This window comes from Eucalyptus grandis, chromosome 8, assembly GCF_016545825.1.
Source record: "Eucalyptus grandis isolate ANBG69807.140 chromosome 8, ASM1654582v1, whole genome shotgun sequence".
Lineage (NCBI taxonomy): Eukaryota > Viridiplantae > Streptophyta > Magnoliopsida > Myrtales > Myrtaceae > Eucalyptus > Eucalyptus grandis.
The window spans coordinates 56,566,399-56,583,237 of record NC_052619.1 but is presented as its reverse complement, the minus strand read 5'-3'; the positions used below and the strand labels follow the sequence as shown (position 1 = coordinate 56,583,237).

At 42.9% G+C, this 16,839-nt stretch overlaps 2 protein-coding genes across 3 annotated transcripts; one reads left to right on the top strand and one right to left on the bottom strand.

Moving 5' to 3' along the window:
• Positions 1 to 1,107: 1,107 nt before the first annotated feature.
• On the top strand, positions 1,108 to 5,633 carry LOC104416047. The gene is made up of 7 exons (XM_018861187.2): positions 1,108 to 1,586; positions 2,313 to 2,510; positions 2,840 to 3,112; positions 3,285 to 3,387; positions 4,267 to 4,385; positions 4,506 to 4,682; positions 4,871 to 5,633. Exons 1-7 carry the CDS (start codon positions 1,299 to 1,301, stop codon positions 5,606 to 5,608), a joined length of 1,896 nt encoding a protein of 631 aa, XP_018716732.2. The 5' UTR covers positions 1,108 to 1,298; the 3' UTR covers positions 5,609 to 5,633.
• Positions 5,634 to 6,553: 920 nt separating this feature from the next.
• Positions 6,554 to 11,341, bottom strand: LOC104417527 (probable protein phosphatase 2C 41). Of its 2 annotated transcripts, none has more exons than XM_039301193.1 (6): positions 11,100 to 11,341; positions 9,343 to 9,590; positions 8,922 to 9,233; positions 8,510 to 8,627; positions 8,184 to 8,407; positions 6,554 to 7,453 (listed from the first exon to the last, which is right to left on the bottom strand). In XM_039301193.1, exons 2-6 carry the CDS (start codon positions 9,583 to 9,585, stop codon positions 7,220 to 7,222), a joined length of 1,131 nt encoding a protein of 376 aa, XP_039157127.1. In that variant the 5' UTR covers positions 9,586 to 9,590; positions 11,100 to 11,341; the 3' UTR covers positions 6,554 to 7,219. The 2 variants fall into 2 exon arrangements, with proteins under 2 accessions (XP_039157127.1, XP_039157126.1); XM_039301192.1 differs by lacking the exon at positions 11,100 to 11,341 and adding an exon at positions 10,031 to 10,157.
• Between the last annotated feature and the right edge of the window lie 5,498 nt (positions 11,342 to 16,839).

The window sequence follows — 16,839 nt, the reverse complement described above, 5'->3', positions numbered from 1 at the left end:
TAAGGACTAAATTAAACGTATACCAAAAGTTCAAAGATCACATTATATATTGAGTCAAGATTCAAGATGGTCCATGTATTCTTCCCATGAAAAATGCAAAGGCCATTTTAATGTGGTGTCTTCGAGAGCCAAAAATAAAAGGTCATGCTGACCAATCAAATTAGAAGGAAAAAAATAATAATAAATCGCTATTAAAGGTAATTGGGGTGTCAGACCTAGCTTCCGATTAAATTTAATATAAGACGATAAGTACTACAAGGATTAACATGGTTGACCTAATGAATCTGAATAAAAAGTTTATAAATTTTAATTATTCTTGCTTAATGCCCACGAGAGAAGGGGCACTGTCATTTCATTGCCTCATAATTACTTGGGTTGGGGGTCAACCTCTTGATGACTTCTCCTAGATCTTCAATAGTAGTACTAATTTTCTTTGTACACACATGACGGTTTAATGATAGTGATTTTCGTCATCGTTGAGGTATTAATTTTGGAAATAAACACCATGATATGCACAAGATCATGGAGAAAACCCCACCACCCTCCGCCACACTAAGTTTAGGATTCGTGTTTGCACATCGTATTCACATCATCTCATGTCATCACAGGAACTATCTTGACTAATCGCAATATCTTTTCATTACAAATTAGTAAAAAGAAAAAAGAGAAAAAAAAGATGCATTAAATTAAGCAAGGCCGAGCTGGGCCAGGTTTTTCTCTCAGTAAATCCACGTCAGATTCAAGTCATGTTTCTCGTATCATGCCGTGTCGTGTCGATTACTTGTCGCTCCGGTCCTCCTACGGGTGTTATCTGTACGCTTTATTACCGATTTCCTTAAAAGCCAATGTGGTAGAGAGAGAGAGGCCATAAGATAAGGAGTGGCTGGGCCCACCGAGCCCGGGCCCACAAAGCCCAAGTTGGATCCAGCCGCTTTCCACTCCCATCTCCAAAAAAGCTCCTCATAATTGCAATTAGCTCACCCGAAATGACTAAATTACCCCTACATCAAGCCCGCACTCCCGTACAATAAGGCGGGACTTTTCAGTAAATTCATCCTCTCTCTAGTCATCTCTCCATTCCATTCCTTCCTTCCTTCCTTCCTTCCTTCATTCCTACCTTCTTCGAGCCTCCACCAGTTCGGAGCTACATTCCTTCCTTCGCCTCCGAAAATCGAACCTCCACCTCTTCGCTCGCCGGCGAGCCGCATTCCGAAGCTCCGGCTCGTCGCTCGCGTCCGTCTCCGGCGGTGGGCGCCGGTGCCGGTGCCGGTGCGGTGCCGGTGCGGTGCCGGTGACCGATGGCGACGGGGACGATGGCGACCGCGGCGGGGGCGGCGGTGCTCCTGTGCTACGTCCTCAAAAGGACGCTGGCCTCGAAGGGCGAGGACGACGCCGGGGATCCGTCGCGATCGGGCCGCCCGTCGAAGAGGCGGATCGCCCGGCGGCAGCCCGCCCAGGCGCCCGCGACGCTGTTCGAGGCGATCGCGACGCTGGCGGAGACGCTCCGGTTCACGTACTCGGAGACCCTGGGGAAGTGGCCGATCGGGGACTTGGCGTTCGGGATCAAGTATCTGATGAGAAGGCAGGTAAATGGGGCTTCGTCTCCCGGGGTCTGGGCTGGGTTTCGATTGTTTTAGGCATTTTCTTGTTATCGAATTCGGCGTAACTCGGTCGCTTGGTCTTGGATTTGTGCGGTTCAGCTATAGAATGATGTCTTGTATAGTGTGGCAAGACGAGTCTTTTAATCAGTGTCTTGGACTCTTGGCTACTGACAGTCATCGCTCGTTCCTTGAATGGCGAACTTCGGAGATGTCGCCCTGGCAATTTTGTATAAAGTTGCTGAAGATAGATAGGGCTTATTAGATTTATTACTGTATGTTTGAAGCATTTGAGGACTTGAGGTGTAGTTAAATTTCCTAGTATGAAGTATGTCGTTACGGCTGTTTCACCGCCTGAACCAGTTGCATTCCTCAAACGTAGTTATGAATGGCAGCCTGGAAAGTAATGTTGTCTACAAGTTGTTATGCTACATGTTTTTTGCTAGTCAACTATTTTGAATCATTTTTAGAAAACTGTCATTTACATTGTCTCCATCGCAAACAGTTTTAGCAAAGAACATTTAAGCAACACCAATAGGAGATCCCAACAGGAAACACAAAACATGTATGCCTAATAACGGGAATGAAACATCTGTGCTTTGTCATGTCTAGTAGAGATACAAAGATTTAATTTAAAGAAAAGGACAGCAATTCTATATTGTTATATATTCTTCTTCTTGCAACTTTTTCATCAGCAGGTATGTATTCTTGCAGGGGAATATCTCAGTTGCAAGTATATATGCTGGAAGTAACTGTATACAGTTGGGGGGCCCTGAGATTCTGGCCAAGGTGCATCATCTCTTGAGGTTGCTGACGTTTTGCATGCTTTTCTCCAAGAAGCCATTTCCAGTGTTTTTGGAGTCATCCGGATACTCTGAAGAAGATGTGCTCCTTCAAAAACCTAAGGCCGCGGTACGTTACCTTCATAAGCACAGTCACAGTGATCTAACCTTGAACAATTGCCCTGCCAAACATCGGATGGGCATACCCACTTGCCACATTTTAAAATACTTTTCGACTTAAGAGAATATATCTTTTGCTTTTTTTTATTTTTTTCCCCTTGAAGTATGGTTGGAGACTTTTCGAGTTTTGGGAAGATCCGTTCTGCACCATTTTCATTTATTTGCACTCTCATTCTATACGCCAGATTCCAACAGTCATGTACAGCACAGTAGTGGATTGTCGGCACTCTTTGAAGGGGCAAGAGCTCACTCTATATATTTTGTTTATGGTATATGCAGCTTTTGAAGCCTGCTTTTACAGTAATACGTGACAAAAGTGAAAAGTGCCTTCTCCTATTGATTCGGGGTACGCATAGCATCAAAGATACACTAACTGCAGCAACTGGTGCAGTTGTCCCCTTTCACCATTCAGTTTTATGTGATGGTGGAATTAGCAATTTAGTTTTAGGATATGCGCACTGTGGAATGGTTGCTGCTGCTCGTTGGATTGCTAAGCTTAGTACTCCTTACTTGCTTAAGGCTCTTGATGAACATCCCGACTACAAGATTAAGGTACTTTATGTCTCCTATTGGGAAGGATCACTGGAAGTTTTTAAGTGAAGTTATTTTCTTGACTAATGAAAATGGGATAGCAATAATTTTTCCTCTGAACTGTCAGCTGTGTATGAAGTAGTTGATGTTTTACTTAAATTTGTAAAGCTTGTGTTTGAATTTCTGTTTCCAGGTGGTTGGACATTCTCTAGGTGGCGGTACTGCTGCACTCTTAACCTACATTCTCAGAGAGCAGAAAGAGTTCTCCTCTACCACATGTGTCACATTCGCCCCTGGTAAGTACATCTTATTTTGTCATGCTAATACATGATCATTTCCTGTGAGATGGTAATTAGCTGGACTAAGCAGTAACACATGATTTTCACCTTTATATTTTCACCCAATTACAGCCTGTGAGGCAGTAATTGGGTAGGCAGTTGCCTTTTCCTCATTGTCAAGCTAAAGCTTAGCAAAAAAAGTCAAGTTGGTAGATATGGGAATACAAATGTTACTGTTTTCACTATGTTTCCAGCTAGTTTAAACTGTTGTAGCTTGTTTTCGGCCACAAAGAAAAAGAAACTGTTAGAAGTTTGTGGGGTATCAGGATCTAGAGATTATCAGCTTTTTGGATCGATATAAGACTTTTGGAGGAGACTAGGAGGTTTATATTAGCATTAGAAGGAAAATTAACTGACCAATGAGCAAAGTAATCTTCAACATAGGCATCGCAGTGTTTCCACTGCATGATCATGAGATCGCTTCTTTAACTGAAACAGGATCTATGGTTAGACACTACAATCATCATCTTTTTGTTTGAAGGATGTATGATACTAACTTTTACATCTGCCAGTTCATCACTTTGTTGAATTTATAGTGGAACTTGATTCAGAAAGAAGCAACTGGGATTGGTGATGGTAGATCTGCCACATTGATACTTGCATGTTTTTTCCCTAAATTATCTTGGCAATGACTGAACTGGTGAACCCATAGCAAAGTTGTCTTCTTTCCTCTTTGATTTGAATTTAAAGAAATACTTATCCAACCAAAAAAAAAAGAAATACTTATGCTGCTTCTGGTAAAATATGCACTTGACTGGTAACCCCACCGAGGAAACTGTATAGATAGAGTGGTAAGAATTCAATTTTAGCAGGAAGCTAACTGTATTTATATTGCAGCTGCATGTATGACATGGGAGTTGGCAGAATCAGGCAAGGATTTTGTGACTACTACAATAAATGGCTCTGATTTGGTGCCAACATTTTCAGCCGTTTCTATTGATGATCTTCGTTCAGAGGTAGATAACTGTTGATTCCTTTATTCCCACTGTAGTGCCCTTTCCTTTTTAGGAATATGGGCAATGCTGTTATTCCTCCCATGCTGTCGAACTAATGGAGTAGTCTTGTCACTGATACAGGTGACAGCATCATCCTGGTTGAATGATTTAAGGGATCAAGTGGAACGAACGAGGGTCCTAAATGTTGTTTATCGCTCCGCAACTGCTATAGGATCTCATCTGCCTTCAATGGCTAGTGCAAAAGCCAGAGTTGTTGGTGCCGGTGCACTTCTGCGCCCAGTCTCAAGTGGCACGCAGGTAATGTTAGGTGTCATCATTACGAGTAAAATTACAGATGCTGTTTTCTGCTCAGCCCTGTTGACGTTTGAATGTGCTGAGCACTCTGATGCTCTGAGACATAGGGTTTAATTGCATTAGTTGTTGAAAGAATTAAAAAAAAAAATGGTATTATTCCATCAAATTAATGTGTGCTGGGCCAAATTTAGGGGGTGATGAAGAGAGCACAAAATGTAGCTCAAGCTGTCGTCAGGACTCGCTCGTCTATATCTTCATGGTCCTGCATGGGTGCGCGTCGCCGCAATCTGGGTTCTATATCGAACTCAAAAGTCGAGGATCAGCCTGAAACTACTCTTATACTGGATAAAGCATGTGAATCTCATCTGACAGAAGCGACAACGATAGAGCCTGTGCAAAGTCACAAAGAACTTCATACTAGTGATGGATCTGGGATCGACAGTACAGATGAAGAGGAGCTCATCCCAGGGGAGAGAGATATATCAGAAGAAGCAGAAAACATAACAGAAGGCGAGTTGTGGGATGAATTGGAGAAGGAGCTTCAAAGGCAGGAGAAGGAGCCTAACATTCAGGCCCAGGAGGAAGAAGCAGCCGCAGCGAAAGAAATTACCAAGGAGGAAAACGAGATAGCCGATGCTTCAGAGAGCCAGAAGTCCGGAACTTCACTCGACTCCCTAGAGAGCCACAGGTTTTATCCTCCCGGGAGAATCATGCACATGGTCTCTCTGCCGACACCGGATGATGCCGACATGGATCACGACGGCTGTCGTGAGGAGCATGTGGGTATCTATGAGACGCCAAGGGAATTGTACAGTAAAATCAGATTGTCAAGAACGATGATCAATGACCATTACATGCCTATGTACAAAAGGATGATGGAATTGTTAATTAGGGAACTGGAAAACGAGGAAGTCTGTTGTGAAATATGAAATTAGATGGTTGGATTGTTTTTAATCTTTTGGGTCCATTGAAAAGTGATGAGGTATTTTGCGGCAAGCGGTAACCGTAACAAATTTAAAACTGAATTATGTCAATGGTATTCTAAATTATGCAACTTAAGTTGTGCGGCTTATTAAGAAAATTAAATTCCGTCAGCCTTCAATTTACTCCACTTATAGATGATAAGACGACAGGGAGGATTTTTTTTTTTTCCTGATGATTTTGCGAGACACGGGAAATTGTGGTTGGGTTCGCAGCTCAGAATCATTATAGGGAAGATTGAGACGTGCAATCTACCACTGTGGGGATCGTCATATCTCTCCTAAAATTAAACACCAGAAATCTATAATGGAAAATGAAACTATTAATTACGTTTGATTAGTAAATTAGTAAATTACAGGTGAAGATTAAATATACAATTAAGTGGATATCTAGTTAATTACAAATTGTAGTGCAGTAACAACGAATACGTGTTGGACACCAAATTAATCAAAAATGAATCCTCCAAAATTCAACTGTGAGATATTCCCAAAATTATTTCATTCAACCGTAAGAATCTTACAAGAAGAATCTCTTTAGATCTCCCAAATGATCGAATCTCAACAAGAATCTCACTAAAATCATGTAAGGTCTCCCGACGAAAGCCATAAAACTTGGGATGATTGTGTGAGCCCCACCCCGGAGGTGAGGCTTCCAAAAATTGGCGGGCAAGACCAACCTAAAGTAGGGCAGGACTCGCTCGCCGCTAAATGAGGGTGTGTTCGTTTGTAGTAGGTGTCGGCACGACCCGCCGTCTCTATACGATCATTGACGAGTCGCCTTTCACCCCTGACAGGACGAGTTGACTTCTTACTACATAAATGAAACGGATTATAAAGAGCCAAAATGGTGTAGGAAATTCCCATCCGAGCGATGTGGGACTTTCGCTCCTGCTCTGTTTCTCTCTGCTCTAACATTCCATATACTCCCCAAAAAGCTGATCATCCCGAGGATACTTCCGGGACTAGGATTGACTAGATTTCCTTCGCTTCGCCCGGGCGTTGCAATATTTTCCTCCGCGGCCGCGAAGGAGGGTGTGTTCGTTTGTAGTAGGTGTCGGCACAACCCGCCGTCTCTGACCGATCGTTGACGAGTCGCCTTTCACCCCTGACAGGACGAGTTGACTTTTGCTTCATGGGTGAAACGGATTATAACCAGCCAAAATGCTTTATGAAATTCCCATGTGGGACTTTCGCTCCTGCTCTATTTCTCTCTGCTCCAACTTTCCATATACTCCCCCAAAAAGCTGATTATCCTGAGGATGCTTGATTAAAACAATGCTTTTCACGACCGCCTTGAGTTATTTGAGGCTGATTTTATCCGCCGGAATCGCGAGATCTAATTCGATTATTGAAATTGAAGAGGAAGAGGTAGATGAAGAGCTTTTTCGCGTTCATCTTTGGGGCAAACTACACGCGATTGCAACATAACGTCATTTCCTTTTTATAGGATCCGTGGTTAGAAACGTAAGAACTATCTTTCGTATGTACAGCGACGACTTCGAGTCAGCTAAAAGGGCGGCGGCATGGATGGGAATTCAACCGTACACCCCGCGGTGCTTCTCAGTTTTGACGCCAAGTACTCTTTGTCAGAGCCTTCAAAGGGGGGTCGAACCGGTTGGTCTCCGTGGTGTGAAGGAATAGGCAGAGAGCCGAGATGTCATCCCTCGCGAAGCCACGCCTCTTGAGCTTCCACGCTCGAGCGGCACACTCCACCAGCAACTTAGCTGAGTTCTCCCTATCGGGTGCCGATGACACGATTTGAATGGCTTCGTGGTTGGATATGACGTCCCACACCTGCGCATTGATGCATAAACGTTCAGAATCTGAACCATCATATATCTATCTCGATCAATTCTCTACTGGCCAACAATGCAACTTCCAACTAAGAACTGCAACTTCCACGTTTCTGTAACAGCAGAAAGCCATCTGAGTAGGATATCAGCTTCATATTGGAAAATCAAGGCGTATATATCAACTAAATTTATCACACATTTAACCTTCTAGTCTCAATTTATGGTTGTGTTCTAAGACAAGTGCCCATTTTAACATCAAATGCTGCTTGCAATATCCACATAATCATGTGAGCTCATGGTATTAACATTAATGCCATGGTTGGGTTGCGAACCCTAGATCATCTCATGAGAAAAATTAAAGTTTAGGCAGTATTCATTAGTCGCTGCCACCAAAGCATTTCCTATTTTGATCCTATGAGGCCTCCAAGCTAGCTTAATGATGATTCATAGTGGTTTACACAGTGTTCTCAATCAACTACATCAAAGATTAATGCGTACTTACAGTTTATGTACCCGAATGCAAGAGAAAAAAGCAGATTCTTTTCACATTGCTTCATATTACTCGAATTCAGCACAGAATCCATTTGAGCTACCCATAATATCATCTTTATCTTGAAAACTCAAGCTAACCTCCCAAATCAATAATGAAAATTACTCAATTTATCCATGTAGAAAAGTGTCGATGCTTTATAGAACAGAAAGCAAAATAAGAGAATTCTGAAAATGCGTACTCCATCGGTAGCCAAGATGACAAATTGGTCGCGGCTGGTTATCTTTCGTTGTGTCACATATGGCACCGAGATAAGTCCAAAGTCCTTCAAGCAGTAGTCACCGAAGGCTCTGGAAACTGCTAATCCCAGCGTCTCATCATTTGGCATCCAGACCCTGTACAGCCCTGGCTCATCGTGCGAACAGAACACCCTCCCTTTTGACTGCTTTATTCGCTCAGCTTCCTCTGTGACCAACATCAACAACACAATATAAATCTTTCAAAACACGGGTCTCCATACACGCGAGGAAGTACATAACATGCTGAGGGAGAGAGAGAGAGGCTTACGAGGTAAGTTGGGCTTAAAATCGATGGTTAGCTGAAGAGGAACTAAACTGCCATCATCATCAGTAGTAGCCAGAACAGCCCGAGAATCACCAATATTTGCTATAAGAAGATTTTCACCCTGAAATCATAGAAAATGGAAAAGGAGATCTTCAGGCTAGAATATGACAAGTTATACCTGAGAGATCCATAAAATGGTCATAAACATGCTTTACTCATTTAAAAAATACAGTGAAAATTTTGCCCATATTATCTCAAAGGCAATGAAAAAGAAACAGTCAAAGTAAATGAAGCCAACTGGGGCTGTATGCTAAATTTAATATTTCAATGGACAACATTAGATTGTAGTAAATTCTTAAAAGAATCCTCTTGATGGACAGGTCAAGCATAAAAAGTGTGAGCCTAATCAGGGTACCTGTTTAACAATGGTCGAAGCTGTAGTCCCGCTACAGAAAGTATCGATACTCCTATGCAGCTTCAGCTCCTGGTCAACGGCAGCATATGTTTTCAGGAAGGATTGCTTCCATATGTCAAAGTGCTGAAGGTTTGCATCAAATTCCATTTCAAAATTCCAATCTTGGGATGATCCTACACCGAGAGCTTCTTGCCATTTACACAGCAAAAAAGAAGGCAACAGCTCCCTGACCCGCTTTGCCACAGCATGGCCCCAAGGACCATGACCATCAAAAACTCCACAAAAGGTCATGTCCTCTTGACAACCAAACTCCTGCGAAGAAAAGCACGATAATTTAGGAAAGGCCCATTCGCACGAATCTTCTTCTTTTGCAGTATAGTGCCTGTTGGCTTCCGATCCAGAAGATGATCGAACGACCTACCTCCCAGAGTATAAAGCAATCCTGATTTACTCCTTTGCGTCCTCTTTTGGAGCATGCTGAGGCAAGTCTACTAGACTTGCTGATCTTAACAGCAGCCGTCGAACTCAAGATCGACTCATTCCTCCTTGCTTCCTTGGCCAGGGTATTTGCGGCTTCCCTTCCAACATCGCATGGACAACTTTTTCCTTTCCTACTTGATATGGTTTTCGCAAGTCCATCAAGGAAAGTCGGTAACAGAACCATAGCCCCTGTATCTCAAAAAAAAAGGCAATTAATCAGCAGCCTTTAACATTTTGTAGGACGAGGCCAAGTTCATGTGAATTGCCCAGAAATCCGATAAAACATGAAAAGAGGAAAGTGGGTTCAAAACAATGCTTATCACATTCAGGGATTTAAATGGATTTTACATAATACAGGTGGATTTTCCAACCCTTCACATACTAGAGCAAAAACTGAAGACAGAACGCATCACTTTCTTCGCATCCATCCTCACATAGATCAACAAAGCAATACCGAAACCATATAAAATGCAACAATCTATGCCATAGTTCTAAGAAACTTCTTCATAGCATAGTATAAAGTCGAATGAATGCAATAACGGAAATAATTAAAAAAAAAAGACTCTCGGCTTGTTTGATTGCAGAAACAACACGGAGAAACCAGTAGAAAACTAATTCCCGGGACTGACCGAGCTCCTGAGGAAACAACCAAGAGCCCTTCTCTACTAGAACTGCATACGGCAGTATTAGGCTCCAGGCGAGCAAAGAGAATTTCATTACCTCTACTGCAGTTTGCTCCATAATTGATGATGATGATGATAATTATAATAATGATGATGATGATAAAGTGCAATTTACAACCTTGGAGTTTCTCTGCAACCACCACCTCCTCATCCTACCAAATTCTTACTATAATCATTTTTCCCCGTCATGGTCACCCCGCGAAGATGAATTTTATTTTTCTCTTGTTTCCGGTGAAAACAGATTGTCAGCAAACAGAATCCAGCACAGTTTGGGAATTTCTTTTCTTTTTTTTGTCCCTTCATTTTCTGGTCGAGCAGCGCAGTTGGAAATTGACCTCGCGTACTACAGTCGCTTCCCAGAAGAATCCGATACGAACGACAAGAAAAACTCGCATCAATCTCCGAAAAGCAACCGGAACATTTGAAAAAGAGGAAGGACGAAATGAAGCACGTCAATCATGGCGGCCGACTACACATCCCCTCCCGATGATCGCAACAACATTCAAGACGTCCATTTCTCTCTCTCTCTCTCGCTCTAGAAAGTGCAAAGACGAGCGAAACTCCGAAGGTGATGACGAACGGAGAGGAATCGATAGCGGCGCTAGTACCTGATCGGAATCGCTCGCTCCTCCGACTACATACCAAAACCTCCATTTCCTTCTTCTCTCTCTCTCTCTCTCTCTAGAAAGTGCAAAGACGAGCGAAACTCCGAAGGTGATGACGAACGGAGAGGAATTGATAGCGGCGCTAGTACCTGATCGGAATCGCTCGCTCCTCCGACTACATACCAAAACCTCCATTTCCTTCCTCTCTCTCTCTCTCTCTCTCTCTCTCTAGAAAGTGCAAAGACGAGCTAAAACGGAACTCTCCGAAGGTGATGACGAACGGAGAGGAATCGATAGCAGCACATCTCTCTCTCTCTCTCTCTCTCTTTCTCTCGAAGGAGCAAGAACGAGCTAAAACGGAACTCCGAAGGTGACGATGAACAGAGAGGAATCGAGAGCAGCACAGATACCTGATCAGAATCTCTCGCTTCCTCGCTCGCTCGCTCGCTCGCTCCCTCCCTCCCTACGTCCGGCGCGAAGGAGGATCGATCAGGCTACGGAGCAGTGCAGAAGATCGCGAGAGGATGATAAGATCGCGCTCGCGTTGCTTGGAGAAGGAAGGAAGGAGGAGGAGGAGGAGGAGTACGTCTCACTTGCACTCCTCCATTGCCGACCTCTCTCTCCTTTTTCAAGCGTACGTAGGCCGAACATAAAAAAGAAAGAGCATTCCCATGATCTCTCTCTATGGTTTGTGGGGGGCGGTGCGAAATTACCAGGGTGCCCTTCTCGTCTTTCGCATTAACATCTAGCGTTGGATTTGCCGAGGAGGGGGTCAATTTGGGAACCGTACAAAATAATTGAATTTTGTAGCTTATCCCTAAATTCTAGCGGGAATATGACACAATGCAAAGTAGTCCCTAAACTTAAGTCTAATGCTCAACGTGGTCCATGAACTTTTAATACAATATAGAGATTTACATTGAAAATATATCATAAGTTCATAGTTCATATTAAACAATTTAAAAATTCAGAGATCGCATTGCACATTTGGTTAAAAATTTAAGAACCATTTGTATTATTATCCAAATTCTAGAACTATGCAAATGGGTCAAATGGGTCACGGGTTCATTTATTAATCTATGTATGATGGACTGAGTTATCATATGGGCATGATTTATTTTTGACTCAACCCATCTTTATGATTCTCTTTTCACTTTTTGTCCCCTTTACACGATCTTATGCTCGATCGCTTCACATTCCACCTCAATTTGGATATGAATTTTCCTAGATTGGGTTACATATGAAAATATTTTAGTAATATGGATCAAGTCAAGTATGGATACCTGGATTTAAATTGTATGGGAATGGGTCAAATGGATTAAATAGGTTAATTTGAGTTGAACAATTCTCAATCCAATCCACCGATTTGACAAATTTGATGCATTCCAACATTTCGTATTTCATGCAAAATAATTATCTAGAAATTCCTCCTCTCTCTAGAATTGAGGCAGTCGAGATCCATAAATCTCGTAAGAATTTCATATAATCTAAGAATAATAGAATAAATGATCCCAAAATTTTGGTCCAATAGTTCATATGATCTTTGAATTTGTAACTTATGCAATATGATCACTAACTTTAACTTGATGTACAACGTCGTCCTTATACTTTTAATTTGCTCAATACGTTCTCTAAACTACTTGTTAATCTTCAATATAATTTCTAAACTATATCATTTTCCATATAATCTAACTTCCAGCGTCACAAGACTTCGTGGGCCCAACCGTCGGCATAAAAGCTATCCTAGTCTTCGCCTATGGATGCTACACCGTGTGAAAGCAAAGAGCTGTAAATGTCCTTATACTTTTAATTTGCTCAGTGCATTTTCTAAACTACTAGTAAATATTCAAGATAATCTCTAAACTATATCATTTTCCATATAATCTAACTTCCAGCGTCACGACGCTTATTGGGCCCAACCCGTCGGCATAAAAGCTACCATAGTCTTCACTTATGGATGCTACGCCATGCGAAAGCAAAGAGCTGTAAATGTCCTTATACTTTTTAATTTGTTTAGTGCATTTTCTGAACTACTGGTAACTATTCAATATAATCTCTAAATTGTATCATTTTCCATATAATCTAACTTCAAGCGTCACGGCACTTATTGGGCCCAACCCATCCGCGTAAAAGCTACCCTAGTCTTCGCCTATGGATACTATGCCACGTGAAAGTAAAGAGTTGTAAATGTCCTTTTTCTCTAGGTACCTCTAGGAATATGTCAGATCACCAAGGGGTGTTCTTAGGAATGTTTGGTAAACTAAACAAAATCATCGGTGATGATGATGTACGCATTAACTACTCCTTTTGATTGGTCTCGATGTAAAGCCATGGTGCTCCCATGCGATAACATAAGATAACTAAGGTCGCCACCAATGGGGTCATGAGCATACAGCCCGCCCTTTGACGTTAACGTTGGCGATGTGACCTTACGGACGAAATGGGATTTTTGGGGATGAGATTAGACCCGCGAGATTATACAAATTGCGAGGTCGGCACGAAGAGACAGTTGGTCCACGAAAGGGAAATTACGTCAGTGCGTGGCCATGTTTTTGATATTCATGTGGACGAGAATAGTGGCTGGCCCCTTTCGAGATTGTTGCCATCGCTCGCCTCCACCATGGGATAATAATCAAATCATTGACGGCCCGCTTAGTAAAATCGAGCTTCGGCTTCTTCTTCTTTTTTTATGTATATTATATGGTTGGCCAGGGCAGTTGAATTTGAACCCCCATGGTTTTCGCGATGAGCCGGTCAACCCCTCGAATTATCTTTGACTTGTTCCGTGTAGAAAGTTTATGCATCTACTAGTGGATGAGAAATCTCGTGACGAAGAAAGATAAAACACACAAACATAGCGCATTGGGCGTAGCTTGTATTAGATAATCATTATACAATCGATTAGGGGTGGAAAAAAACCTGCACCGGCCCGCCGGCTGGACCCGATCCAACCCGACCCTCAAATTGGGGTTTTTAAGTCCGGGCCTTTTTAGGTGTTGGTATTGTTTGGGTTAGGTGGGGTCATTCTTGATTAGGCCAAGCCGGTGCAGGTTTTTTCTCCCTCTCTGCGTGCGCGCAATGGGGACAAAGCACCTAGCATCCAACATAGTTTCGAGTTATATGATATACAAGTCAAGTCAGGTCACGTTACGCCCTGCATAATTTCGGGTCGGGGACTTGACTTTTTGACACCCCTACAATCAATGGACTTTAGGGCCAGTGACGATGCTGGGGGGCCACACCGCGCATCGCTCTCCGGTCCATGTGGGTGGAGGAGGGGGCCATGCGCGTGAAATTATGGCCGAAGTTCATCATGGGTCGGTGAACATGGACGTCAAGGAAAGGGAAAAAACATGAAAAGCCGAAGTTCCAAGAGGGGCCGACCGAATTGTGGAATTCAGCTAAAGGGGTCGGGGCGGCTTCAGCACGCAAGACACGGTACGGAGCGTATGGTGAGGGCTTTAGATTTGGTGGAATGATTTGCCGAGTGGGGAGACTTGAGGACTAGATTCGGCCATTGGGCAGTGGCATGTCCCACCTCCCCACCCACCCACTCGCCCACCTAAGTTCGCCAGGATTTGATGTTTACGAGGCACGATTTTTATCCGTGGAAAAGATACGCGTTTTGTTTTTGTGAGGTCGAGATTCGGAGGTCCTGGCGTGGGGTTCCGTCCCCAATTTCTAAAGCCATGCTTCTTTCTTTATGGAGCGCAATAGAAAAGGGACATGCCAAAAATAAATTATCCGTGCTTTTACTGTTTTGTTTTTCGGTAATATCAATAAAGCCAGAATGCTGGTGGTCCCCCAGCGCCCGTCTTTGTCGATCGCGCTTCTTGCGAACATGCGGAGATGGGGTCGAAGGAGTTCATAACGTTAAGACCATCGGCCCGCGAGCTACAGACTCCATCGAAGGAGCGGTTCGTGACATGAGTAGGCATAACACCCAAATCTATAGTAAGGCAAGCTCGCAAGCTATAGAGGACAAAGAAGAAAATAAGCATTTAGAGACCGACAAATCAAAAGTAGAGGTCTAAACCCCACACCACCCCCTCTCCCCCAATAGATCCTGGATTGGACATCGCATGAGCAGTTCATGTACCATTTCCAGAGCATGAAGATAAGCAAACAGATTGACGATGCGCTAAACCTGGAGATCAGCACCAGCACGCCACGATCTCAAAGGCACCAGCGGGTACGGGTGTCAAGGGATTAAGCTAGGCCAGGTTTTCATGATACCCAACCTGACCCGAAACCCTCCAAAGGTGTGATTGACCGAACCCAACGCGCTCAAGACTTGAATATCATATAACACGAGAATGGGTCGGATCAGGTCTGGTCCGGGTCCAACCCGAATATTATAAAATGTTCTCTAAAGGGGTAAAATTGGAAATTTATTCAAAGTTGCTCAATAATAGGGATCTAAAAAAAAACCGCACTAGTCTGACCCGACCTGACCCAGCCCGGCCCCAACTTTATTAATACTAACATCTAAGGGTGCGAATGGTAATATTTCTTGGCCGGAGAAGAATTTTTTTTTTCAGAAATAGTTTTTTTCTATTTTTATTCTTGAAAACAATTTTTGAGTAAAAGAAGCTGTTTGGTAATTACACAAAATTTCTACTCTTGGAATAGAAAAAGAATAGAAATGCGTTTGGTAACACAATAATTTATATTGTGTATTTATTAGTTTTTTATTCTTGTTCACGGATTGCCGCCGCCGGTCGCCGCCGTCCGCCGCACGTCCGCCGGCAAAGAACTAGCGACGGTGGCGGCCAACGGTAGCCGGCGGCGGGGCGGTGGTCGGTGGCGACAACTAGGGGTGTCAACGGTTCGGTTTCGGTTTTCAAAAAACCGAACCGAACCGAACCGATAAAAAATCTTCCGAACCGAAACTGAAACTGAATCCGAACCGAACCGAAATTTCGGTTCGGTTCGGTTCGGTTTTTCGGTTTTTAGCTTTTGGTTTTCGATTTTTTTTTTTTTTTTTGGGTGGGACGGCTTACCTTCTGTATATGCTCCTTAAAAAATTATTAGATTAAACAAGAGCCTTGTCTTCTCTCAAAGTCTGCTTACAATCACCAAGGAAATAGTTAGCTGTAGCTGAGCAAATGTGCTGAAGCTCATCACTGCTACAATGTTAAACGAGGATGAACTACACTGAACATGAAAGAGGACCTAAAAATTCCCACCAAGAAAACCAGAAAACAACCCCTCTGCATCGGCCCAGAACTTCCATCAGAAATCCCACATACAACAACTGAATCGGCAAGTACCGACATTTTCAGTTTCTATCATCTCAGAAGGTGATTAAAACCAGAAACTCCACGTAGATTCATCACATTCCAATACAGAAATTAGGGGGGAAACAATCAATAGCTGTAAACAGAGATACAGTCAATGATAACCCTTTGACATCAGCACCCATGTATGAGAAGCAAACACAAAAAGTAAAACCTCCTAATAAGAATGTTCAGCAGGCGTTTTAATCAACCATGGCCATCTAAAGGAGCCAAGAAAGTCAACAATGGAGCCGAGCATTTAACGAAATATTTCTTCATTTTCTCATCAATTTTGCATATCAGCCAAACAACATAGGACAGAAGTAGAAGCTTAAATCGACATTCCAGCTGCAACAACATCCCCCTCCTCCAATGTTCCAGCTTAAGCAACACGTAAATCACTTCACTTCCACAGATTGGCAAACTAAACAGATAATCATGCCTAAATAAAAACCCGAACTTTGTTGGAAACAAGAACTCAACCTGAAGATTGAACATCTGGCTAAATCTATTTTCAATATTTCCCCCAAAAAACAGATAAAGCATCCATCTTCATTGTGTACCACTCAGCACAACAACAAAATTAACACTCGTCACACCAATGGAAGCGAAACAACAATGAGGATCTCACCTAAATCCACATAAAATCCTTCTGTACAGGAAAAAAGAAGAGCCGAAGCAGAAAAACAAAAATCCGCAAAAAAGAAAATAGCAAAAATGGTAGACGGACAGAGTGTTCCTCGGAACCAACGCAGCAGCACAAATCAGAGTTCGCGTCGCAACAGAAAAACAAAACCTTCACCTCAACACCCACCAAGAAAACGTCTCAAAGAACAGAACAAATGGAGCAAAGCAAGAAAAAGGAAAAAAC